Source organism: Ochotona curzoniae, unplaced genomic scaffold (genome assembly GCF_017591425.1).
Source record: "Ochotona curzoniae isolate NIBS_2020 unplaced genomic scaffold, NIBS_Ocur_1.0 contig_2861, whole genome shotgun sequence".
Classification (NCBI taxonomy): domain Eukaryota; kingdom Metazoa; phylum Chordata; class Mammalia; order Lagomorpha; family Ochotonidae; genus Ochotona; species Ochotona curzoniae.
Window position 1 is genome coordinate 3,194,008 of NW_024465620.1, and position 25,268 is coordinate 3,219,275.

At 66.3% G+C, this 25,268-nt stretch overlaps 4 protein-coding genes across 8 annotated transcripts; all 4 read right to left on the minus strand.

Moving 5' to 3' along the window:
- Positions 1-1,820: 1,820 nt before the first annotated feature.
- TNNT1 (troponin T1, slow skeletal type) lies at positions 1,821-7,226 on the minus strand. Of its 5 annotated transcripts, none has more exons than XM_040978109.1 (13): positions 7,195-7,226; positions 7,103-7,116; positions 6,131-6,157; positions 5,917-5,949; positions 5,210-5,228; positions 5,005-5,068; positions 4,793-4,909; positions 4,304-4,381; positions 3,874-3,987; positions 3,421-3,530; positions 2,667-2,757; positions 2,341-2,381; positions 1,821-1,943 (listed from the first exon to the last, which is right to left on the minus strand). In XM_040978109.1, exons 1-13 carry the CDS (start codon positions 7,224-7,226, stop codon positions 1,898-1,900), a joined length of 786 nt encoding a protein of 261 aa, XP_040834043.1. In that variant the 3' UTR covers positions 1,821-1,897. The 5 variants fall into 5 exon arrangements, with proteins under 5 accessions (XP_040834043.1, XP_040834040.1, XP_040834044.1 ...); XM_040978106.1 differs by having other exon boundaries at positions 5,210-5,231; XM_040978110.1 differs by lacking the exon at positions 5,917-5,949.
- A 2,204-nt stretch (positions 7,227-9,430) lies between these two features.
- TNNI3 (troponin I3, cardiac type) lies at positions 9,431-12,773 on the minus strand. The gene is made up of 8 exons (XM_040978236.1): positions 12,484-12,773; positions 12,338-12,350; positions 11,836-11,922; positions 11,439-11,480; positions 10,937-11,068; positions 10,589-10,678; positions 10,187-10,363; positions 9,431-9,566 (listed from the first exon to the last, which is right to left on the minus strand). Exons 1-8 carry the CDS (start codon positions 12,771-12,773, stop codon positions 9,483-9,485), a joined length of 915 nt encoding a protein of 304 aa, XP_040834170.1. The 3' UTR covers positions 9,431-9,482.
- Positions 12,774-13,232: 459 nt separating this feature from the next.
- On the minus strand, positions 13,233-16,669 carry DNAAF3 (dynein axonemal assembly factor 3). The gene is made up of 11 exons (XM_040978238.1): positions 16,585-16,669; positions 16,172-16,314; positions 15,811-15,904; positions 15,385-15,542; positions 14,958-15,140; positions 14,737-14,862; positions 14,535-14,657; positions 14,279-14,417; positions 14,053-14,164; positions 13,886-13,960; positions 13,233-13,791 (listed from the first exon to the last, which is right to left on the minus strand). The coding sequence occupies exons 1-11, from the start codon at positions 16,667-16,669 to the stop codon at positions 13,233-13,235; spliced, it is 1,797 nt and encodes a 598-aa protein (XP_040834172.1).
- Positions 16,670-19,755: 3,086 nt separating this feature from the next.
- On the minus strand, positions 19,756-23,344 carry SYT5 (synaptotagmin 5). The gene is made up of 8 exons (XM_040978094.1): positions 23,225-23,344; positions 22,614-22,786; positions 21,496-21,615; positions 21,228-21,395; positions 20,817-20,984; positions 20,560-20,677; positions 20,317-20,450; positions 19,756-19,956 (listed from the first exon to the last, which is right to left on the minus strand). Exons 1-8 carry the CDS (start codon positions 23,301-23,303, stop codon positions 19,756-19,758), a joined length of 1,161 nt encoding a protein of 386 aa, XP_040834028.1. The 5' UTR covers positions 23,304-23,344.
- Between the last annotated feature and the right edge of the window lie 1,924 nt (positions 23,345-25,268).

Below are 25,268 nucleotides of genomic sequence, written 5' to 3' on the forward strand. Positions count from 1 at the left end.
TCCTGTGGGACCGAAGCACAGTCTGTCCCGAACTCCTTTAAACACAGCCCCAGGGAGCGTGCTGGGAGGGCGGGGTGCGTCTCCCCGTGTGGGATCACGGGAACTGAGTGATGACCGGCAGACCGGGTGAGGGGCCCAGCGTCCTCCCCTCCTGCAATTCCAGACCCCTGCACCCTGCCAGCAAAGGCGCCGCCAGCGGCCCAGGCTCCTCGCCCGCTGGACAGGACAGGAGGTCCTCCCTTGAGTGGCTGTCCTATCTGGTCTTCTTGCCTCCTGCCATCTTTCTTCCCCGACAGCAGGTGTTTTGGCTACAACTCGGGTGGTGGACATGACCTCCCCGCCGCCCCGAGCCGCATGCCTTTATGCCTTGAGGTTGTGCAGGAGGAAACAGACCCGTCATTTCCCTCTCCCCGCAAAACCACTGAATCTGTGTTGCCGGCAGCCAAGAGGCACTAAAGGAAAGTAACCGTCCAGTGTCCCTCAGGGAAGGTCCTGGGTCGGGCCATGAGGACAGAAAGAAGCATCGACAAATGGGCAAAGTCCTGGCAGGCACCCCGGGGAGCTCCCTGGCATCTGGGGTGACTGAGGAAGCGGCCAGGCCCTGCGGACGCAGCCCGGGAAGAACTGCCCAGCTGAGCCCTGCCCCAGTTGCCACCCACGCCTGCCACTCGGGGCAGCTGTTATGCAGTGAACACAAGCTGACAGGGGCAGCCTCAGCCTGCTGAGTAGAAGGTCCCAGCTGGGCTAACGTGATGGACAGAGGAGCGGTCATCTTGGTGCTGCCCCTGTGGCCCAGGTCCCAGGCTGCCATCCCCTGCCACCCCACCTGCTGCTTGCTGTTCCCTTCCTTCCACAAGGGGACAGCTGGTTTCAGGCAGGGCTTTGGACAGCCACCAAGAACAATGCCACCACAGGCACTGAGGAGGGCGGCTCCCCTCACTGCCCTCTAGCTCCGGGCTCCCCTCACTGGTCAGTCTCCTCACTGCCCACTCGCTCCGGGCTCCCCTCACTGCCCACTCGCTCCGGGCTCCCCTCACTGCCATTCTTGTCCCTGCAGCCACCGTGGGATCATCTGGAGAGGCATGGGAGCTGGAGAAGGTGGCTGCGCGTGGTCATGGAGGCTGAGTGGCCAGGGTCACATCTCTGGCACACGGGGGTGGGCAGGGATGGGCACTTGCTGCCGCCCACCTCTGTGGCAGGCGGGAAATGGGCTCCTTCAGCCTGTGCCTCTCCTCTTTCATCAGACTGACAGGAGAGACAGAGCTGCATCTGCCGCTCCATCCCAGACGGCCAGCGATCCACGTGACCGGACCTTCGTCCCCAGCACGGGCGCACGCTGGCCAGCTGGCAGCTTTGGCTCGGTCATTCCTCCTCCAGCTTTGCTTTCTCAAGGGCCCCTGACCATGAAGTTCGGACCCAGGTTGGCGACCCTCCCCATTAGCACCCACCTCAGAAAGACCCCCCCCCATTGCGCTCCTAGCAGATTCGCCTGGCACCACCTGGGACCTGCCAGCCAGGTGTGGCCGCACGCACCTCGTGAAGCTATGTCCAGTCCCAGCAGGACACAGTGCTCCCTGCCTTTCAGCGTAGGTCTTCAACAGCAACAAAAGGGATTGCCTGCAAGGCCCATTTGCCACCACCTTTTGGAGCCCCCAGGACCAACAATCTCGCAGGACTGTGGTAATGCCCAGCGCGGCCACCTCCCCAGGCAGCTGTCCCACAGCAAGTAGGGGGCTGGACCTGGTGTTGGAGAGCCACAGGCTGCTGGGTCAGATACACACACCCCCACGCATGTCAGTGACCAAGAGGAATCACCACGTTGAAGGGAGTGTTTATTTCAAGCACAGAACAGCACGCACACTCCGACAGCCATGACGCCAGGTGCCCTGGGCTGGGCCTACTTCCAGCGGCCACCAACACGGCCCTTCCCTGCCCCCTTCCGGCTGCAAGAGAGAGAAGAGAGAGAGGCAGCGCAGGGTCAGGACCACAGGGGCCTGCACGGACCCAGAGCCGGCCTGGAGTTTGAGTGTAGATGGAGTGTGTGATTTAGGGAGGGGGGTTCACATAGCAGGGACCCAGGCGAGGGAGAGGGCCAGGCGAGGGAGAGGGCCAGGCCAGGAGGAGGCCCCGCAGTCCACGCCATGGACACCAAGGCTGGATGGGAGCCGCTGGCTCTGCAGGTGCCGAGCTGCACCCTGGTCAGCCCTCTGCCCACCCGGGACCTCTGGACCTCCCTGAGGCCCTAGACAGCAGACTGCAGAGGCCCCGCGAGGGAGAGGCAGGCAGGGGACAGGAAGCCCCACAGGCAGGGCAGGTGGGAACTGGCGGGGTCTCACTTACAACTTCTGCGCGTGGCTGATGCGGTTGTAAAGCACGTTGATCTGCAGGGGGGAGCAGGGAGAGGCTGGGGTGTCAGGAGATGGCTCCGCCCACAACCGATGACCCCGCCCACACTGGCCCTGACTCGCCACCAGCCCTGCCCATCACCGCTAGTCCCGTCCACCTCTCATGTTCCCCACCCATCGCAGGCTCCGTCTGCCATGGCCCCGCCCATCACCTCTGGTCCCACCTTCCTCCATCAGCCAGGTGCGTCCCCACCTTCGGGCTTTCTCTGGGCCCCGCCCACCCACCCGGCCCCGCCCACAGCCCCACCTAGCACCGCCCACCTCGTATTTCTGCTGCTTGAGCTTCTCCATGAGGTCGAACTTCTCGGATTCCAGTTGGTGGATCCAGTCCGACAGCTCCTGGGCCTTCTGCCTGGAGGGTGGAGCCCAAACAGGGGATTGGGGACAGCACCCGGCGGCCTCAGCCTGGCCCCGCCCACAGCCTGGCCCCGCCCACAGCTGCACAGCCCCAGGAGACCCCGCCCACCGCCTGGCCCCGCCCACAGCTGCACAGCCCCCAGGAGACCCCGCCCACAGCCTGGCCCCGCCCACTGCTGGCCTGTCCCAGAGGGACACAAGGGCAGGTCGGGCCAGCAGCCTTACTGCGGCTCCTGGAAAGCGGAGAGATGGTCGGCGCCCCCTCGGGCCCTCCTCCCGTACCCCTGTAGGAGCAGCTGGCCCAGGCAGAGAGGGGACGCCCTGGGAAGAGAGGGGTCCTGGGAGGAGAGGGGGTCCTGGGAGGAGAGGGGGTCCTGGGAGGATGGGGGTTCCTGGGAGGAGAGGGGTCCTGGGAGGAGAGGGGGTCCTGGGAGGAGAGGGGTCCTGGGAGGATGGGGGTTCCTGGGAGCAGGAGAGGGGGTCCTGGGAGCAGTGAGGGGTCTGCTTGTGGTTTCTCACACTGCGACCTAGAGTACTGCTGTACTGGGGGCGCTGCGGGGAGGCGGCGGCTGCCAGGGCGTCCGGGGCAGGGGCACGGCCGAGGGGAAGCTGACCGCGCCAGTCGCTGCACCAGCCCCCCGCCGGGCCCGCCGCCTACCGCAGCTGCTCCTCGCCCATGGCGTCGATGTGCAGCGGCTTCTTGCGCTCCGACAGGATCCGCAGCTTCGTCTCGCGCCCGGTCTGCCGCTTGCCGCGCTTCTGCTCCGCCTGCGGAGGGGGCGGCGCCGGGCTGAGGCCACGCCCCTGGGGCTGCAGCCACGCCCCGGCCGAGGCCCTGCCCCCTGCCAAGGCCCCGCCCCTGCACTGCAGCCACGCCCCCGCCTGAGGCCCCGCCCTCGAGCTGCAGCCACTTCCCTGGGATGAGGCCCGCCCCCCGAGCTGCAGCCACGCCCCTGGGCTGAGGCCCCGCCCCCGAGCTGCAGCCACTTCCCTGGGATGAGGCCCGCCCCCCGAGCTGCAGCCACGCCCCTGGGCTGAGGTTCCGCCCCGAGCTGTAGCCCCGCCCCTGGACTGAGCCCCGCCCCCAGCCGAGGCCCCGCCCCGCGCGCACCTTCACCAGGTAGCCGCCGAAGTGCGCCCCCATGTTGGACAGCACCTTCTTCTTCTTGGCGTCGTCCTCCGCCCGCTTCTTGGCCTCCTCCTCCTCCTTCCGCATCTTCTCCTCCTGAGGGGCCAGAAAGGGGGACTCCCTGGGGGCTTCCCGGGGGAAGCAAAACCCCGGGGTCCCGGGACGCGTGGAAAACGGGGTCGCCCCGGGACCAGAGGCGCAAAAGACGGCGGGCCACTCCAGCGATCCCAGGGCGTGTGGGAGCGGGGTCTCCCCCAGAGCCCCGGGGCACGCAAGGCGGGGGTCTCTCCGGGAGCGGGGGCGCACAGAAGGCGGGGTCTCTCCGGGAGCGGGGGCGCGCGAAGGCGGGGGGTCTCTCCGGGAGTGGGGGCGCACAGAAGGCGGGGGTCACCCCGGGCCCCGCCGCACGCACCGCCAGCTTGGCCTGGCGCTCACGCTCCTTCTCGGTCCGGAAGCGCTGCTGCTCGGCTCTCTCGGCCCGGCGCCGCTCCTGGAGGATGGGGGCGGTGAGGGAGGGGCCGAGGCCGCCCTGCTCCCCAGGGGGACCCCCCCCCGCTACACCTCGCACCCCAGGGAGGACCCCGCGACGCCCCGCTCCCCAGGGGGACCCCGCGACGCCCCGCTCCCCAGGGGACACCCCGCGACGCCCCGCTCCCCAGGGGGGACCCCGCGACGCCCTGCTCCCCAGGGGGGACCCCTCGACGCCCTGCTCCCCAGGGGGAGACCCCGCGACACCCCGCTCCCCAGGGGGGACCCCCGCGATGAACTCTCCCAGGGGACACCCCGCGCCGCCCCGCTCCCCAGGGGAGACTCCGCGCCGCCCCGCTCCCCAGGGGAGACCCCGCGATGCCCCGCTCCCCAGGGAGGACCCCACGACGCCCCGCTCCCCAGGGGGACTCACAATGCGCTCCTTGAGCGCCACCAGCTCCTCCTCCTCCTTCTTGCGCTGCTCGAAGTGCACGTCGATGAGCGTCTGCAGCTCCAGCAGGTCCTTCTCCATGCGCTTGCGGTGGATGTCCTGCGGGACACGGGGCGTGCCAGGTGCGGGCGAGGCCAGGCCCCTCCCGGGCAGCGCTGCCCCCCGCCGCCCTGACCGCGCAGCCCGCCACTTACGTCGAAGTCCACCCGCTCCCCTTCCGGGATCTTCGGGGGGATCAGTGGGGGCACCACGGGCCTGCTGGGGGGACGGAAGGGACGAGGAGCGCCGGGACCCCCCTCCCCGCCCCCAGGGGGCCGCCGGCTTCCATGGGGGGCTGGCTGCGCTTGACCCGCAGAGGCCAGGCGCTGGGGTACCGCACCCCACTCTGTAGGGTCTCACCTAGGTTTGGGGCGCTCCTCTTCTGGTGGGGAGAGGGGATACAAGGAGACCATTAGTGAGCCTTCTGGGGTGAGGGGAGAGGGCGTTCCCCGCGCCCCCACTGCCCCCCGAGCCCAGGGAGGACTCCGGCGTCCAGTTCTGGGGAAAGGGTGTGGGAGGAGGGGCAGTGGGAGGAAGTGGAAGGTCACACGCGTCACATATACATTCAGAACTGGTGTGGGGAGCCCTCCACCCCACTCCATCCCCGGGCACCCCAGACCCTCATCGCTGACAGACCCTGCACCGTGAGACCCGCTGGAGGGCAGGGAACAGCGCCCCTCTCTCCCGCAGCGACCCCAGGACCCCGTCCCCAAGCCCCTTCCTCCTGTCCCACCGGGGCCTCCCACGCCCCACCCTGTGAATGTATATGGGGAAAGGAGATGGCTGGGGGTGGGCGATTGAGGGGCTCTCCGCGAACACCCAATCCTTCTGTCGGAGTCCCCCGAAGAAGGCTTGGGTGTCGGTCCCTTTAAGACGGAAGGGAACGGGTTAGGGGCGCGGCGACGCCATTTCCCTTCCGGCCGCCAGAGGGCGCGAGGGGGCTTAAAGGACCGGGCGGGTTGGGGCGGGGGTCCCCTGGAGGGCGGGGGTCCCCTGGAGGGCGGGGGTCCCCGGGGAGGGCGGCGACCCCCGAAGTCGGGCCCAGGAAGCGAAGCAGCCACCGTTACCTCGCTCTGCCACCGGCTCCGGCTCCTCGGGGGCTGGGGAAGGCGGGAGCGGAGGCGAGGATTTGGGGAGCAGGGAGGGGAGCGGCCAGGCCCGGGGACGGGGTGGGGGGCGGCAGAGGGGGGAGAGACGGGAGACGCTGTTAGAGGAACTGGAGCCCAGGCCCCGGGCGCCCCGCGTCCCGCCGCTGGCCCCACGCGCGGCTCCAGATCTCACCCTCCTCCTCCTCGGCAGCCTCGTCCTCTGGAGCGAAAGGGAAGGCGTCAGGGGAGGGGGCGTGGGAGAGCGGGGAGGGCGTGGGGAGAATGGGGAGGGGGCGTGGAGAGAGCGGGGAGGGGGCGTGGGGAGAATGGGGAGGGGGCGTGGAGAGAGCGGGGAGGGGGCGGGGGAGAGCGGGGAGGGGCGTGGGGAGAGGGGGAGGGGCGTGGGAGAGCGGGGAGGGGGGGGGGGGGAGAGCGGGGAGGGGCGTGGGGAGAGGGGGAGGGGCGTGGGGAGAGCGGGGAGGGGCGTGGGGAGAATGGGGAGGGGGCGTGGGGAGAGCGGGGAGGGGGCGGGGGGAGAGCGGGGAGGGGCGTGGGGAGGGGGGGGGGCGTGGGGAGAGCGGGGAGGGGGGGTGGGGAGAGCGGGGAGGGGCGTGGGGAGAGCGGGGAGGGGCGTGGGGAGAGCGGGGAGGGGCGTGGGGAGAGCGGGGAGGGGGCGTGGGGAGAGCGGGGGGGGCGGGGGGGAGGGGGGGGGGGGGCGGGGGGAGGGGGGGGGGCGTGGGGGGAGGGGGGAGGGGGCGTGGGGAGAGCGGGGAGGGGGCGTGGGGAGAGCGGGGGGGGGCGGGGGGGAGGGGGGAGGGGGCGTGGGGAGAGTGGGGAGGGGCGTGGGGAGAGCGGGGAGGGGGGGGGGGTGGGGGGGGGGGAGAGTGGGGAGGGGCGTGGGGAGAGCGGGGAGGGGCGGGGGAGAGCGGGGGGGGCGTGGGGGAGAGCGGGGAGAGGGGGGGGCGTGGGGGAGGGGGCGTGGGGAGAGCGGGGAGAGGGGGGCGTGGGGAGAGTGGGAGAGCGGGGAGGGGCGTGGGGAGAATGGGGAGGGGGCGTGGGGAGAGCCGTGGCCCCGGCCCAGCACCCCCTCCGCTGGGGCAGCTGAGGCACCGGAGGCAGGTGGGCTCTGGCTCCCAGCCCGCAGCTCCCCAAAGCTGCCACGTACCTTCTGGCTGCTCCCTGGGGAGAGATGAGAGAAGGGTTAGCAAAGTCCTCGCAGCCCCCAGCCCACCACCCCATGCCACAGCAGTCACTCACTCCTCATATTCCTGCTCTTCTACGTCCGACATTCTGGAAAGACCTGAGACCAAAGGGAGAGAGGAGTGTGAGGTCAGAAAGGAGGGGGACACGGGGAACCCTTGGTCTGAGAGAGGAGGGCCTGGACCCCCGGGTGTGAGGGAGGAGGGGCTGGGCTGGACCCCTGGGTGTGAGGGAGGAGGAGTGGACCCCTGGGTGTGAGGGAGGAGGGTCTGGGCTGGACCCCTGGGTGTGAGGGAGGAGGGGCTGGGCTGGACCCCTGGGTGTGAGGGAGGAGGGGCTGGGCTGGACCCCTGGGTGTGAGGGAGGAGGGGCTGGGCTGGACCCCTGGGTGTGAGGGAGGAGGAGTGGACCCCTGGGTGTGAGGGAGGAGGGATTGGACCCCTGGGTGTGAGGGAGGCTGGGTTGGACCCCTGGGAGTGAGGCAGGAGTGACTGGGTTGGACCATTTGGGCTTGGCACATGCCGGCCCTCCTCCCGTACAGCTGTCCCCTTTTGTCTAGTGACAGGTCCAGGGGAACCTGACCCTGTGGGGATTAGGACGGGTTGCAGCTGGCCAGGGCTGAAGACAATAGCTGCCCCACCCAGCTGCTATTTTGGGTGGATGTCTACATTTGCTGGGGGAAGGGGCTTCTGTGACAATTTGTCACCATCTGTCCCTTTCACCTTCAGCCGAGGTGGCAGACACCTCCCAGAACGGCCTGTGCACTGGACCTCGTCCTGACCCTTCCCTTGTCTCTGAGACCCCCACACCAACTCGAGCTAAGAGCCCTGCAACTCCACGCGTGAGATGAGGACTGTGACGCCCAAGCTGTGACAGCCCAGATGCGCTCTGCCTGTCCTGAGCCCTCTCGGGCTGCAGCCAAAGTCAGGGCTTAGCCTGTGGCGCCCCAGCTGCCACCCCATCCCTGCCGACCCAGGTCACCATCCCTCAGAGACCCCAGTGCCCGACATCCTGAATCCTGAGACCCTCAAAGTTGGAGACCCCCCTAATCATAATCTCGGACCCGTGAACGGCCAAGTGCAGTATCCTTCCCCTTGTGGAGATTCCCCCAGACTCCCCCAAAGCCACCGTGCCTTTAAGGAGGCACCCCATGTCCAAGGCCTACCTTTTCCCTTCGCACCAGACGCCAGAGCCTGCCTGCTTCTCCACCCCCACCTCACAGCCCTCCATCCCCATTGCTGTTGCCCACCCATCCTCCAGGACACCCCCCATGGAAACCACAGAGCCCCGTTACCTGAAGTGTGGGGTGCAGGTGCTGGAAGCGCAGCTGAGCCAGGCCTGGCCAAGGGGGCTGACGCATCCCGGTGTATGGGGGTTTATAGCCTGGCAGCTGAGCCCCGCCCACCTTGGGAGGAGGGGGGAATTCCTGAGCTCAGAGCCCTTCAAAGTCAGGGTCCAGCATCTGCTGGTGTCCCTTCCTGCTCCCCCACTCACCCCTGCTGGTCTGGAGCTCTGGACTGGGGTGGAGACCCCTCAGCTGCCCTCGGGGCTCCATGCTGGCCCCATGAGGTCCCTAAACCCAAACAGGGGCACTGCTTCTGGCTCCATGCTCCTGGGCATCTCCGTGGCCATCTCCCCGCCCCCACCCCTTTGTCTGCCACCAGGATTCCACTGTGTTGACAACAACTCTAAAACTGGGAAGCAGGTGTGTGGTGGGGGGGAGGGAGGGAGAGGATGGGGTGTCAGGCTGGGAGACCTCAGCGCCCCAGCCCCTCCCCACCATCTGACACTGCTCTTTTTCCGTGTCCTCTCCGCCAGTCAGGCCGAGACCTTGACCTCCTTGCCCAGGGTGTCTTTCTGGGCTCCATCTTGGTCTGTCTTCGGGCCCTTCTCTCAGGGCATCCTATGTGGGTCTGGCTTGCTCTGTCATTCTGACTGCTCTCCAGGGGGCTGGGTTGGTAGGTATCTGTGCGTGCCCTCTCTCCAGGTCCTGTGTGGATCTTTCTGGCTCTTTCTAGCTCATTCTGGCTCTTTCTCCTTGAATCTCCTGGCTGTCTTGGCCTTTCGGTGAGCTGTTCTTGGCATGTCTCTCTCTGTACCTGCATGTGTCTCAGCCTGCTGTCACTTGAGGCCTTTCTCCCCAGTGTGTGTGTCCCTGTGCTCTCATTGACGCTCCCCCACAGAACCCAGGACGCCCCACATTTGGAGGCACATCTTCTGAGCCACGAAGCCCCCCATCTTCCCCAGTCCAGGCCCCAGGGGGTGGAGCAGAGAGGGCTGCCAGAGCAGGTGCAAGGTGAGAAGCTTTATTCAGCAGGCCGCGCGGGGCCAGGGCGGGAGTGAGCTCAACCTTCGAACTTCTTCTTGCGACCCTCCATCCCACTCAGCAGGTCCACGTTCTTGCGCCAGTCTCCCACTTCCCGGTTCTCCTGGGGGAACACAGTCAGCAGTTGGGGTCGTGTCTTGTGTCCAGCCCCTCAAGCCTCCTCCCTCAAGGCCACCACATGCTGTTCTGAGACATTTCCTGTCCCCTCAAGCTCTGCCAATGTCTCCTAGTGACTTTCAGTTCATTATGTGCTTCCTGTCTCCCTCATGCACTTCCTGTCTCCCTCATGCACTTCCTGTCTCCCTCATGTGCTTCCTGTCTCCATCACATACTTCCTGTCTCCCTCATGCACTTCCTGTCTCCCTCATGCGCTTCCTGTCTCCCTCATGCATTTCCTGTCTCCCTCATGCGCTTCCTGTCTCCCTCATGCACTTCCTGTCTCCCTCATGCGCTTCCTGTCTCCCTCATGCACTTCCTGTCTCCCTCATGTGCTTCCTGTCTCCCTCTTGCACTTCCTGTCTCCATCACATACTTCCTGTCTTCCTCATGCACTTCCTCTCTCTTGCTCATGCTCTGCTGTCTTTCCTTGCAACTTCCTTTCTCTTGCCCTTCAGGTGGCCCCTCCTAATTCCCTCGCCGCTTCCCTCAGCTCCCAAAGGCGTCGCCCTTGAGCCAGACACCCTCAGCTCCTGACCATCCCTCTCCCAGCGTGGCCACACTCACCTTCTCTGTGTCTTCCTTCTTCACCTGCTTCAGGTGGGCCCGCAGGTCCAGGGACTCCTTGGCCCGGGTGCCCAGCAGTGCCTGCATCATGGCGTCCGCTGAAATCCGCACCCTCCGCAGGGTGGGGCGCTTGAACTTGCCCCGCAGGTCAAAGATCTTCTGGGTCAGATCTGCAATCTGGGGGTGGCCACGGCAGGAAGTGGAGACCCCTCCCCCACTTCCTTTTCACGCTCACTTCTGGCTCACCAGGTACCCCAGGTCCTGCCTTCCAGTGTCTCGGCCTCGTCCTGTCTCCTCCGTGACCCATTTGCTCCCGTGCCAGCTGGGAGCTGCCAGCACTGCGCCCCCGTCCTCGGGTTCCCACCCTGCCAGGGTCCACGCGGCCTGGCACACGGCGCACACCTCCGTGATGTTCTTGGTGACCTTGGCTTCTACGTCGTATCTCTCTTCATCCACTTTGTCCACGCGTGCGTGCAGCTGACGGCACAAGTCCTGGGTGGGGATGGGGAGATTCCGTGTGTTCCTGGGACTGAGGGAGGAGGGAACAGCGGCCCTAAAGGACAGTCACGCTGGGCACTGCAGCTCCCACTGTAAGCAGTGGCAACCCCGGGCTGCTTGGAGAGCCTCGGCTGCAAGAACAGGGCTCCAGGTTTGGAGTGTAGCCGTTGCAGCCAGACATCTGCGTCCCTGAGGCGGGGAGGGGCTGTGACAGTGGACCCCGGTCCTGAACGGCAGGTGGGCACCTAGTACCTGCAGCTCGGTGAAACCAAGCCCCGCCAGCTCCAAGGGCTGGCAGCGGGTGCTCAGGGCGCGCCCCTTCTCCCCGCGCCGCTCCTCGGCCTCGCGCTCCAGCTCCTGTTTGGCGATCTGCAGCATCAGGGTCTGCGGAGGGGCGTCCAGTCTGGCACCGGTGCAACGCTAGGCCCCGCCCCTCGGCCCTCCAGAGCCCCGCCCCTCGCTCGCAGTGAGCGCAGACCCCGCCCCCGGCCCTCCAGAGCCCCGCCCCTCGCTCCAGTGAGGCGGAGACCACGCCCAGGCCCCGCCCCTCGGCCCTCCAGAGCCCCGCCCTTCACTCAGTGAGCGGAGGCCGTGCCCCAACGCTAGGCCCCGCCCCGGCCTCAGAGCCCGCCCTCGCTGCAGTGAGCGCGACCCGCCCCAGCCTCCAGGCCCGCCCTCGCTCGCAGTGAGCGGAGGCCACGCCCCCAGGACCCGCCCCATGTCACATGGCGCCGTCCTCTCCCGCCCATCTCACCTTCAGCTGCAGTTTTCTGGAGGCGGAGATCTTGGACTTTTTCTGCCCGTGACATGAGCAAGGAAGGATGGCGGAGGGAGACGCTTGAGGCGGAAGACACCCGCACCGCCCGCCCGCCCGTCCCGCCTCAAGCAGGTGCAGATTTAGGCCCGCCTTCCAACTTGAGTCTTCGGTCCAGGGGAAGCCGCGCCCATCTTGGCGCCATCCGCCAACCGGGGCTCTGACTCCGCCCTGGTACCGCCTATCCCTGGCAGAGTGACGGGCTGCGCGGCTCCGCCCACAGGCAGTTCTGACCAGTCCGAGCCCGGCTTCCCCAGGGCCCCGCCCACCCGGGCCCCGCCCCTCCCCCACAGGCCGTCCCGCGGCTCCGAACCCGGGTCCTCCCAGCCCCGTCCACCTTGGCGTGCGGCTCCGTGGCGTAGGCGCGGTAGTTGGCGGACGAGCGGCGTCGCACCGGGGCGGGAGCGGGGGGCGCTTCCCCCGCCTGGGGTTGAGGACTCGGTCACCACCGGGCCACAGGCGGCCGCCCCGGGACCCCCACGCCCCGGGACCCCCACGCCCCGGGACCCCCACGTCCCGGGACCCCCCCCACACCCCGCGACCCCCACGTCCCGGAGTCCCCCACGCCCCGGGACCCCCACATCCCGCGGCCCCCACGCCCCGGAGTCCCCCACACCTCGCGGCTCCCACACCCCGGGACCCCCACACCCCGGGACCCCCCCACACCCCGCGACCCCCACGCCCTGCAGCCCCCCACACCCCAGGACCCCCACACCTCGGGACCCCCACGCCCCGGAGTCCCCCACACCTCGCGGCTCCCACACCCCGGGACCCCCACACCCCGGGACCCCCACGCCCCGCACACCCCGGGACCCCCAGCCACGGCCCCAGGCGCTCACCGCATTACTGCTCCTGCGGGGAGAGAAGCGCCATCAATGGCGGCCTTTCGGGGTCCGGGGGGCGCCCCTGGTCCCCTCCCCCTGGGACTTCTCCCACCGCCCCCGCCTCCCACGTCCGGGGGGCTCCGCGGGTCCCCAAGCCTCACTCATCCTCCATGCCGGGAAGGGGCGCCCTGGGGTGTCCGCGGTGACCTTGGGGCCGCAGGGGACACTGGCTGTCCTCCGCCCGGGTCTGACCGAGGACACTGTGGAGGGCGAGCGCAGACACTATATATACCAGCAGATAACGGGGCGCGTGAGGGGCGGCGCCGCCCTCGGCTGGGGTCGCGGCCAGCGCTTCCGGAGCCCGGCGCCTTCCGCCGTGGGTCCAGCTCGGCCCCGACACCCTCGGGAAATCGGAATAATCTGAGGACTTGGTGTATGTCTTCTTCCCCATCCCGGGCCCAGTGCGGGTGACCGTGACCGTGAGGCGCCCGGGCTGGGGTCGTGGTCCTCCCGGCCCCACGCAGGACACGCGGGACACGCGGGGCACGGAACTCGAGTCTTTATAGGCCCCGCCGGCCCTAAGCCGCTGTGAGGAGCGAGGAGGCGGGAAGGGGGACGCAGAGGGCGGACAGCAGCACGAGAGGCCCGGGGTTCTGCAGTTAGAAATCCTGAGAACATTCCAGAACACCACCAGTCACGGGGGAGACTGGGGAGGGAAGCTGAGGGCCAGCGGCCTGGTGTGACCACAGCAGGCCACACTGGGCTGCTTGCAGACGGAAGGACGGGTCCGGTCAGACCCTCGGGTGGAGGCTGACCAGCGCTGGGCGTGGCCAGAGCCTGCGGGGTGGGGCCAGAACTGCCTGAGAACGGCTGGGGGCGGGGCCAGGCCTCCGGGGGCGGGGCCAGGCCGTCACTGCCTGGACTCTACTTCAGGGGGCGGACACTTCTCAGTAGGAGGGGCCAGGTCACCTAGGGGCGGGATCTTTGCTGCAGGAGGCGGGGCCAAACCCTCACAGGGCGGGGTCTTTGCTTCGGGAGGCGGGGCCAGGTCCCCTTGGGGTGGTGGGGTCTTTGCTCCAGGGGGCGGGACCATGGCTCCAGGAGGCGAGGCCAAGCCCTCACAGGGTGGGGTCTTTGCTTCAGGAGGTGGGGCCATGGCTCCAGGGGGCGGGGTCTTTGCTTCAGGAGGCGGGGCCAAGCCCTCACAGGGCGGGGTCTTTGCTTCGGGAGGCGGGGCCAGGTCACCTAGGGGAGGCGGGGCCATGGCTCCAGGGGGCGGGGTTCCAGACTGGGCAGTAGCACGGTCGGGGTCGCCGCAGCCCCGAGCAGGACCCCGGGGCTTGCAGAAGCGCGCGAAGGTGTCCGAGGGGCTGACTTGGTTCTGCGGGACGAATCCCGCCGCCCGGGCCTGTTCCGTGACGCGCGAACACAAATCCTGCAGCTGCGGCTGCCTCAGGTCCACCAGGTACCTGGAGCAGAGATGCCGCGCGTCACGGCGGGGGCTGCCCAGCGTCAGACCCCCAGCCCGCCGCCCCCAAGCCTGTGCCTCCGCCCGGGGCTCACCGGGCCAACTCCACAACCAGGTTCCCGCCAGGGGCCACGCAGGCCCCCAGCTCGGGACTGAGCAGATGGATCATCCTGCAGAGGGCAGAGGGGACAGGCCATCACTCGGGTGCCCCTGGCAGAGGACTGGGAGGCCGCTGGTGCAGGAGGATGCCCACCGCTCCTACCCGCAGGCCACATAGAGCAGCTGGAACCGGCCGCGGTAGCAGCTCTTGAGGTGGAGCGCCTGGGCAGAGCCGAGCGGCAGGAAGTGGACAATGAAGGACTCCCGGGCCGGGGCTGCGGGGAGGACAGACAGGGGTCACTTCGGGGTGGGATGGAGCCACGCGTGGACGTCCGGCGCCGCTCAGCGCTCCCACTCCTCCTCCGCCCTGTGTGCTCCGAGTCAGACACCTGTGGCCGGCGGCTCCGGGCTTCTCGCCTGTGACCCGTGTGTCCGCGGCAGGTCCTCCCGGGCGGCTGCTGGGCACCTCCAGGCGGCCATCTCCCGGAGCAGCTCTGTCACGTTGTGCTGTGTGATCTGGCCGGCCGTCTGAGTGGGACACACGCCCAGGTTACCGATGGGAGCTGCAGGGCCCGCGACTCGGGGTGCCCGGGCACAGGACCTGGAGCACAGAGGGGATGGGGCGAGGCCCTGCCCACTGCCCACCTTGACCGGCTGTCCGTTGCGGGTTCGCAGGAGATCCTTGTCGTCGGCCTCGATGCCAAAGGCCACGAAGGGTCCCGTGGCGATGTCCCCCCAGTACCCGCGCGCTACCATGCGCTCTCCGCTCTGCCAAAGAGGAGGAGCATCAGCTGCTGTGGGGATGGGCTCCCGGTCCGGTCCAGCTCGGGGAGTGGACTCCACTCACGTGACTCAGGACGCGGCTGGACGCCAGGGTCCGGTTGGGCACGTGGTAGGCACTGGAGTCTCTGAGCTCAAAGGCGACCCCCGTGTCCCGCCAGCGTCGGAACTCGTGCGTGTGGATGACCTGCGCCTGTGGTCGGAGGAACGGAGGCCCAGGACGAGTGGAGCGGCGTGCAGGGGGCTCCCCGCCTCCTCCCTCCACCCCGGGGTCCCCTCTCCCCGTACCCCTCGGTCGTGCAGCTTCATGCGCAGGTCCCAGTCGCTGACGCCGTGCCGCGCGTCGTAGCGGGAGCCCAGGTAGTGGCGCAGCCGCGAGTCCCAGAGGCGGCGCATGGGGAAGGCCTGCGGCCCCTTCTCCCCGCCGGCCCAGAAGCGGAACACGGCCTCCAGGACGTCTCGCTCGCGGAACTGCACAGCGGGCATGCGTGGGGGCAGAGGTGGGTGAGGATGAGCGGCGGCACGGACGGCTGCTCCACCGGCCCTTCAATCCCTCCGGCAGGTCAGGGAAGTTGGGGACCTCCAGCCCGCTCCACCCGGCCAGCCCAGCCCGCTCCACCCCGGCCAGCCCGCTCCACCCCGGCCAGCCCGCTGCACCCCGGCCAGCCCCTTCCTGTCGGCCCTCCATCCCAGGCGGTGACCCAGGTCCTCACACCTTGAGCCTGCCCAAGTCGAGCCAGGGCAGCTGCTCCACCAGACGGTCGGGCTCCGGGACCAGTTGGGCCAGCAGGTGTGCCTGGATGCTCACGAAGGCGGCGGCCGCTGGGCGCAGCAGCGCGTTCCCCCACACCTCCAGAAAGGTCTCGCTCTTCTCTGGGGGGTTGGGGTCATACAATGAGCCCAGAAATCAGGCCCTTAATGTCTGTTCGGTATTAGTCGCATGAGCACCACCCCCCCCATGCATCCCGGGAAGGGTAAATTACAACCTAGATCTCTTCGGCCCTTCCCACCCCCACCCGCTCCAGTCCCACCGTTATAGGTGGGGAGTGTGTCTGTGTGAGAAAGAACAGGCTGTTTAGTTGTTTTAGTTAAGGCTGTTACAGCAGGGAATGCTGTGCTCCGTGGCCACCAAGACACTGACCTTGGAGCCCCATCTTCTCAGGGTCCTCCAGGGCCAGGCTGAAGATCAGCATCTGCCGTGCCACGGCTTCCAGATTGTTCTCCAGCACGTAGAACTGGGAGGAGAGACAGGGTGATGGGGAAAGCTCCCAGCAACCAGGAGTGGGCACAGGAGTCTGGGTCCCCCGAGGCTCCCTCCTCCCCTGGGGAGACTTAAACTGTGGGCTGTTGCAACCCCCAACCCCTTTCTTCCCTAGGACTCCTGGGTCCAGGCTCCAGCCAGTTCTTCCCTGGACCCCTTCTCCTCTTCTCCCCTCGAGACTCATGAACCCAGGTTCTCTTCTCCACGATCCTCCTACTTCTATCGCAGAATCCCAGCTCACATTGAATCTCCTGGGTGGCCAGAGAGCAGCTCGGGCCAGAGTCCGGAGCAGGTGTCTGCCGTCCACAGAGCCCAGCATCAGCACGTCTAGGTCAGGGTTCTTGGCCTTGGCATCGGCTTGTGAGTCTGGGTCCGCCAGAGGAGCTGGCCGAGTGAAAGCGAGTTGGGACGGGCGGCCCTCAAGATTGTCCCCTCACCCTGCCAGACGCGCCCCAGAACGGTGAACTACACATCCCAGAAGGCACTGCGCCCGCGGCCCAGGTGTTACAAGGGAGTTATGCCTCTGAGCATTCCGGAACTTGTAGTACAGCACCAGCTCGCTCCAATGGGGGGCTTTGGGCAACGTTTGCGCGCGCGCTCCCTGCCTTCCGCGCAGAAGGCACCCTACGCGTGAGATGGCGTAGGGGGACTCACTTTCCGCCTGCAGGTCCAGCGCCGGCGACAAGCCCCACCAGGACACCGAGCCAAAGCCCATGCCGCAGCCGGCCGCCGTGGTCATCGCCCTGCGAGGCAGTCAGCCTGTCCACCCCGCTCTCACGCCGCCCCTCGCGATGCTCCTCTTTCCTGCACCTCAGGTCCCTCCTTTCTCACCTTCCCCCTGTCCAGGTAGTCCCAGACGCCCCTGCCTGCCTGCCAGCTGCTGCGCGGACACTCGGACTCCACAACCGCCGCCCGGGGGTCCCTGTCCTTTTCCAAAAATGGACCAATGACAGCACGCGAGAAAGGCCCGCTGCGGCTTCTGGCCAACAGATGTGAGGAGGAGCCGCCCATTTACGAACTTCTGGCCAATGGGCACGCTGAGGGACGCCGCTTGCTCCCGCCTCCGAGAGCAGGGGACAGGAGGGCGGGGGGACGCGGTCGCCATGACGACAGCGCTGGCCGCCAGGGTGCTGGAAGGGGACCCGGTGGGTTTGAATCTCCGGGCTGGGGGAGGCCTGGTCAGCTCCGAACTGCGACGATGGCGCCGGGGCTTGGGACACAGACCTGGGCGTCCGTTTCCGGCTCACGCTGGGGCTTCAGCCAAGGGGGAAGCAGGCGCTGACACCATGGTGCAATTAACCTCTGCTTCAGATTGTTTGCGTTGCACCTGGATCAAGGCTCATGGATTAAAAGAGATGAACCCATTCGTTTTGAAAGAACTGCAGAGGAAGACGGCTCTTCCCTCCACTGGCTCACTCCCCAGATGGCCACAACGGATGGAGCTGGGCCCAACAGGAGCCACACGGGTGCAGGGTCCCAAATCTGTGGGCCATCCTCTGCCACTTTCCAGGCCTTTAGCAAGCAATGGGATAAGTGGAGCCGCTGGGATGCAGATGCAAGATGAGGATTTATCACGCAAGCCGATGATTTTCTTTTGGCTTGACCCTTAGCATCTGGGCCCCTCCCCTCACCCTGCCAGGAGAGTCTTCCTCAGATTTCTGCTCACACCCTGCCCGTGGAATGGCCTCAACTGCCCATGCTGCACCTAGAGAGGGTGGCCTTTGGCGCCAGGGCCAGCCAGCTTCCTTCCTGCGGCTTCTTGCTGGCTCAGCAGCTGCGGTGGGTCTGGATGCCTGGCAGGGTGTGTCAGCCATCATTGCTGTTGGGCTGTGGTCCCTGGTCAGCCCTGGAGGCCGATCCTGGCTGTCCCACTAGGGACCTTAGCAGTTTCCTTCGTGGTTACCACCACCTGCTGTGGCCTGGTTGTATCCATGGAGAGGACCCGCCACTCGGCAGAGTAAGGCTTAACCCACAGTCATCGCCTTCTGGGCACCACATGGGACACGGCCAGGGAAGGTGCTGCCACAGCCCCCAGGCAGGTCAGCTTCACCAGTCATCGGTATAAAGTCCCCAGGACCACTGGAGAAGGGCTTCTTCATTCCAATGGGTCAGAGCGACGGGGCATTCCAACACTGACCCCCATCCCCCAAGGCCAGTGCCCAATACTGAGTCCTGGGGCTGGGCATCTGGTTCCCTGGCGAAGTTGCCACTTGGGACACCAGCATAGACCCAAGGAGTGCCTGGTTCAAGTCCTGGCCCCTCCACTTCCAATCTGATCTGGTCCCCTGTGAACACTCCTGCCCCACACCCCCCACTCCATGCACTGGGTGGTGACTCAGACTGAGTGGTCACTTGGTGCCAGAATGTTCTCCCATTGCTGGGCAGTGAGCCCTGCCCGCTGTCCTCCTCACAGTCCCTGCCTCCACCCCTTCACCTGCTCACGTTCTCCATGGTCAGCTCTGGAAGGTGGGCTGGTTTGAGTCTGAGACAACAAGATCATAAAGCACAGGCTCTCGTGTCCTCCGGGTCCTTCAGGCTAAAGTGTGACCTGGCAGGTCATCGTCCACCTTCACGGCTGACTAATGCTCCAGGACACCGTGCCCACCCCCTCTGCCCTGGCCGGATTGCCCGCTTCAATCCTCTGGGCTCTTTGAAGCACCACTGCCATTCTCAACGGCTGAGGTCTTCAAGATTTATTGTATTTACTTGAAAGGCAGAGTTACAAAGAGGAGACAATGAGAGCTTCCATCAGCTGGTTCACTCCCTAAGTGATCACAATGGCCAGAGCTGAGCTGACCCAAAGCCAGGAGCCAGGAACTTCTTCCTGGTCCCCCAGGTGGGTGCAGGATCCCAAGGCTTTGGGCCATCCTCCACTGCTTTTCCAGGCCACAGGCAGGGAGCTGGATGGGAAGCGAAGCAGCCGGGACCCAAATGGGTGCCCATATGGGATCCTGGCACTGCAGGTGGCGGTTGGCCATGCCACAATGCCAGTCCCCCCCTACCCTCCGTGGCCCAGGTCTTGTGGTCTGTTTATCCTTGGCCACCCTCCAAAGCCAAATGGGGCTGTCCCCAAGAGCAGGGGTGCCTTCCCGGCTGTGCGGCTCGGGCAGGCCTCGCTGTCCCTGGGGCACTGGCCTCACCTCTCGGCCTGGGGTCATCATCAGCGACTGTCTTCCTAAAGACATCACCCGGTTCACACACACACGTGTACACACAAGTCACACACAGACATCACAGCCTTCCGCTGCGGGAGTTTTAAAATCCCACGAACATCACAACCGGCACAGGGATCTGACCTCTGCCAGCAGCTCAGGGCACTCTGTCCCTTCACTGGGTGCTCACGGCTACCTTTCCAAAGTCCACAGATCTTCCTGTGTCACCCCAAGCCCCATCTGGCATGCGACGGGCGTGGGGGAGTAACGAGACACGCATGTTAAAAACAAACAAGCAGGTGGCATTTGCTGACAGGAGAGGGAGGGGAGGGAGGAGGACAAGGGGGCAGGGAGAGGAGGAGGAGTCTGAGCTTGTGCACAAGTAAGCCTCCGTAGTAGACACGAGGTTTGGGGGGCCCAGGAGCAGGTGGAGAGACCAGGGGGTGCTGAGGCTCCCCACTCCCAGCCCACCAACCAAGAGCAGGAGATGCTGAGTATTGGGCCTCTGGAGCAGGTGGAGCAGGTGCGGGGAGAGCAGGGCTGATTGTCACAGCAGGAGGCACCCCGGGGGTGTGGTGGGGCGCAGCCAGAGGGGCGTGGGCTGTGGGGCAGGGGTGGTGGGGCCCCTGGTGAGGGTGTCGGGGGAGGCAGAGGGGTGGCCTTGGGGAGGCGGTCAGGGTGCGGAAGGCTGCCGCGCGCGGTCGGGGGGCCGCAGCGAGTGCCACTGAGCGATGGGCCGCCGCGGGTTGGCCAGCATGTCCGCCCAGTGCCGCAGGCCCGCGCCGCCCGCCGCCGCGCCCACCGCCACCCTCCCGATGGCCTCGTTCTTGCCCAGCTTGTCGTAGTCCAGCACGGTCAGCTCCACCTGGACCTTCTGTGGGGGCGAGGAGGAGAAGTGAGGGCACCCGCGCGGCTCACAGCCACATCTCACTGTCAGGGCTGGGCCAGCAGAAGAGCTCGCACTGCCGCTAGACTGGAAGGTTCTGGCCCCAGGCAGGGGAGGCAGGGAGAACATGGGGGCCACCTAGCCCTGCTGGGGGCCTCCCTGAGGGCTGGGGCTACCCGATCTTGCTGGCTTACAGTCCATTCTGATTTTTTGGAGGTAAAGAGGCCAATTTTGAGAAGCCTCTCCCCGGAGTGCGCCCCACAGACGGGCAGTGAGACCTCCTGCTCTCTAGAACCCGGTCTGTAGGAGGCGCTGAGGGTCTCTGTTCCCGCACGCGCCTGGGCTCACCTGCACCTGGTCACAGGGCACCTCGAAGCTGAAGGCCTCGTTGTAGTAGGGACTCAGCGTGTTCTTCTTGATGGTAGTCTTCTTCTTGCGCACCTTTTTGCCGCCTTGCAGCAGGTGCACCTTGACGTAGGGATCTAGAGGAGAAGGAGGGGCCCAAACTGAGCTCACGTTCCAGCCTGGAAGACCCCAGGGCCCAGACGCTGGCCAAGCCCCACCTGCCCACGTTCCTTGCTTCCCACACACCTGACAGTCCACCCACGTCCATCTTCTTCAGGTTCTTGGCCTCCAGGACAACGACGGTGAGCTTCCCAGCCGTGGGGACATAGCGGAGGGAAAAACAGATGTCCCCTAGTTTTTCTGGCTGTAAGAAGGCAAGGGACCTGTCACTTTGGCCCTAGCTCTGCCTCCATCCCTCCACACACCTTGGAATGGCCCGGGAGCAGATACAAGGCCTGTTATCTGGTCAGTGGCAGGGCCACAGGGAGGCCACACACACTTACCTCCTCTCGCGGAGCCATCTGCAGCTCCTGCCAGGTCTGCACCGACCGCCCCAAGTCCACAGAGCTCATGGGGACCCGCACCTCACCGATGGCGTCGTTGCGCGAGAAGCGGTCGAAGTCGTACACGGCCATGACCAGCACCCTGCCCCCCAGCTCTACATAAGGAATCTGGGGGGCAGGGTGGGGGTGCAGAGAGAGGGAGATGGGAGCGAGTGAGAGGGGTGCACCCACAGGATGGGGTGGGGGAGGCAGCGCCATAGGGACAGCCGGGGAGGCATTTCAGTGGAGTCTAACTGGGGAATCGTGGCCTCTTGAGGAACCAGCCAGGGTCAGTGAAAGCCAGATGGAAGGGCCACGGACGCAGGCCAGGACGCAGGCCAGGACGCAGGCGGCCTGAGGCCAGGGGCTCACCTTGAAGGCGAAGGTCTCCTCAAAGCGAGGGCTCAGCGTCTGCCGATGCACCTTGGTCTCGTGCCGCCTCCGCTTGTCCGGCAGCAGGTACACCTGCACGTAGGGGTCGGACGAGCCACCCAGGTCCAAGGCAGCCAGGCCTTCTGCCTGCAGGATGCCCACGAGCAGCTGGCACAGGAGACAGAGGGGAGGGGTGAGGCCCTCATCTGAGCTCCCTCCTTCCCGGAGGGAGCTGGGACCCCAAGATGCTCCCACATACCACACCCACCTGGCCGCTCTGGAAGTCATAATCCAAGGAGTACTGCAGCCGTCCCAACGTGTGTTTCTCCGCTGCCTGCTGCCCCGCACAGGGTGCTGCTGGCTCCAGGTCTTCCACTTCCGGCTGCACCTTGGGGAGCCACGGGGCAAGGGCAGAGTCAGGCTTTGATTGATGATGTCTGTCCAGGGGCAGGGAAGGGACAGGGTGACACACAGTGCCTCCTCAGAGTGGACCAGGAAATGTCTTATGACCACAGTTCTGTGTGAATCAGCATTCCCAAGTGATATGCTAAAACTCCCTGGGTCCCTGGCAGGAGTTGCTTCAGTGTCTGGAATTATCCAAGGAGTCTGATGCACAGCCCCGCTATCCCTCACCGGCTTAAGGGTTGGCCTTCAGGACCCTACAATCCTGACAGGACATACTTCCATCAGCTATGGGAGAAGTTCCAAGATGGGGAGCAGAGAGGGACAGGGAGCCCCCAGAGTCCCCTGGCCGGGCCAGTCTCCTTGGGCTAGAAGACCAGAGCTCTAGGACCTGCAAAGTCTGCGGTCCAGTTCCGTAGGGGTGTGTGTCCCAGGGCTCCTCTTTCTTCCACACTTGTAGGCTACCACACCTTCCTGCTCTCCTGGCCCCAAATCTGCCCCAAACTGCACCGATCTGAGGGTCTGCTCCCATGCCCGTCTGCCCCGTCCCTCTCCTGGAGCTCCCAGGCTCTCAGGCCCCTGGGTGGCTGAGGGTAGGGCTTCGACGTTCTGTGCCACAGCTGGCAGGGGATACGGCCGTCTTCCAGAACTCGCCGGGGCTCCTCCCTGGGTCTGCTTGTTCCTGCTCCTGGCTAACTCTGCCCGTGCATCCGGCACAGACGTCACCTCCCCCAGGTCTCTGCCCTTCCCACCGTCTTTCTGTTCTTACAGTGCTGGTTCCCCCCAGGTGTGACAGAAGGCCACCCTGGGCGGCTGGACGGTGTCTCTGTTAGCGTTTGGCTCCCATCCCACCCTGGACAAGTTCCTGTGGACAGAGGCATCCCCAGGTTCGCAGAATCCAACATGGACAGACACGCATGGGGCAGGTGAGTGATGAGGAAATGGAAAAGAGTGGGTCCCCGTGGAGCAGGGCGCGGGGCCGACCTTGTCTATGTAACTCTGCCCCAGCTCCTTCACTTCCTGGAAGTGGACCTGGGCTTGGGCCGGGCTCTTCTTGCCCACCCGCCTGCGACATCGTTTCCGGTAGAGACAGAAGCAGCAGCTGGAGACGAGGAGGCCGGAGAGCAGCAGGAGGGTGGCCAGGGCCCAGGGAGGCACTGTGCAGGGCGGAGAGCAGGGTCACTGAGGCACTGCAGGTGGGCTGGCACATGTGGCCGGGATCTGTGCCGGGATCTGGAATCCTCACCTCCCTTCCCCTCAGGCAGTTTCCATCTGGTCTTAGTCCTGAGTTTGCCTTCCGACTTGGAAGCAACCTGACGTCCAAACCCGGGCTGACAACCACCAGATTGGCTCGCCTGTTAATCCCCATTTCCTATTTCTGCTCACTCCCTCTCCCTTGCCTCTGGCTCTTGCAATCCCCCCAGCCCAGGATCCCCCTCCTGGCCACACCCTTCAGTCCGGGCCCAGCCCATTCTCTCCAGATTTCAGTCCAGGATACTAAGACTCCGCATTCCAGCCTGATTTTCCAGCCCACCAGTCTCCCTTACATCTCCCTAATCCCGCCCTGGGCCCAGCCCCTACCCCACCTGGCTCACCTGGACCGTGGCTGAGGCGGCTGGAATCTGGAGGCGCATCGGATACTGGGGACTCTTGAGTTGGGGGCTCAGGGAACATGGCTCTGGGGTCCTACGGTCCTTCCTGCAGGGATACCCAAGTGCTCGCGCCCGCCCACTCCCACCGCAAGCATCCTCACAAGAAAAGACTACAACTCCCATGAGGATGCTGCTCAAGCCATCACCGCGCACTAGCTGGCCAACAGCCGCGAGCCATGCTGGGAATTGTAGTCCCAGCTCCTCGCAACAGGCGGGCGCGCCCTTTGTGGAGATTCCAGGATCTCGCTCCATCCACCCCCGCCCTCCTGGGCACCCCCGGTATTTCTCCGACTTCCTTCCTTGCTTCCCTCTCCCGCCCCCAGGCCCAGGGGCCTGGACTGCAAGTGGGCGAGGGCCAACAAGGGAACCTGCGTTGTCCAGGGCAACCGCCGGTAGGGGGTAGGGTGGAAGGAAGGCTGGTTGCCGGGCAACGCCCTGTTACCAGGACGACAGGGCTGGGCTGACGCACACTCCGGGGAGCCGGGTGGGGCAGGCTTGCTCCAGCCGGGTGGGTGGGTGCCTGGGACCCCGGGCCGGGCTCGAGGGGTCGGCCAGCAGAGGGAGGGGGGCTGTCTATGGTCGTCGCGCCTTTGCTTGGGGCTGGGGACGAGTGGGCTGCCCGCTGCTCGGCACCCCGCCGCGCCCATCGCGGCAGGTGGGACCCTCCTGCCTGGCCGGTCCTCATACCTGCTCTCCTGCACCCAAAATGTGCTCGCACACCCGACCCAGTCTGCCTGTCTTGGGTCCCAACGGGCCCGTCCTCACGGGCATCTCCACCCTCCTCCCTGCCTCTGAAACCCGGGCTCCCTGTTGGGTATCCGGTGCCCCCTACCCGCGCCTCCAGGAGGCAGAAACGAGGACGACGTTCGGGGAGGGGTCCCAGCAAGCTCCTACCTGCTCGGCGGCTGGATGGACCCTCTGGAGTCGCTGAGGCGCCGCCCCGCACCGAGCCCGCCCCCCACACGTGGGCGGTGGCGCTGTCCCGGGTGCAGATGGCGGGCCGGGGGTGCTGGGGTGCTGGGGGCCAAGCCGGGCGTGCGTGTGCGTGCGTGTGTGTGTGCGTGTGTGTTCGTGTGTAGGTGTGTGGTACGTACTAGCGCGCAGCCCAGGTGTGTTTGCATGTTTATTATGGCTGCCATGTGTATGCAGGTTTGTATGTGAGTTAGGCTTGCATGTCCGGGGACTGTCCTAGGAGCCTGGAGACCACCTGCTTCTGGGGCCACGTGCCCTCCACCCCTTCTCTCCTAATCCTTCCCTCCCCTGGCGTCTTCCTGGCGCCCACGGGTGTTTACCCTGAGCTATAAAAGTCTCTACCTTCTGGACAGACATGGAAACTGCACATGGTTCCCCCTACCTCTGCAGAACAGACACCCAGGACCCTCACAGCCCTGGGAACCCCTCTACACACACCCAGCACCCCACAGCCCTGGGGACCCTTGCAGAACAGACACCCAGGACCCTCACAGCCCTGGGGACCCCTCTACACACACCCAGCACCCCCACAGCCCTAGGGACCCCCCTACACACACACGGCACCCCCACAGCCCTAGGGACCCCCTACACACACACGGCACCCCCACAGCCCTGGGGACCCCCCTACACACACCCAGCATCCCCACAGCCCTGGGGACCCCTGCAGAACAGACACCCAGCACTCCCACAGCCCTGGGGACCCCTCTACACACACCCAGCACCCCCACAGCCCTGGGGACCCCCCTACACACACCCAGCACCCCACACCTGGGGCCTCCTGCAGCACACACACGGCACCCCCACAGCCCTGGGGACCCCTCTACACACACCCAGCATCCCCACAGCCCTGGGGACCCCTCTACACACACCCAGCACCCCCACAGCCCTAGGGACCCCCCTACACACACCCAGCACCCCCACAGCCCTGGGGACCCCTCTACACACACCCAGCACCCCACACCTGGGGCCTCCTGCAGCACACACACGGCACCCCCACAGCCCTGGGGACCCCCCT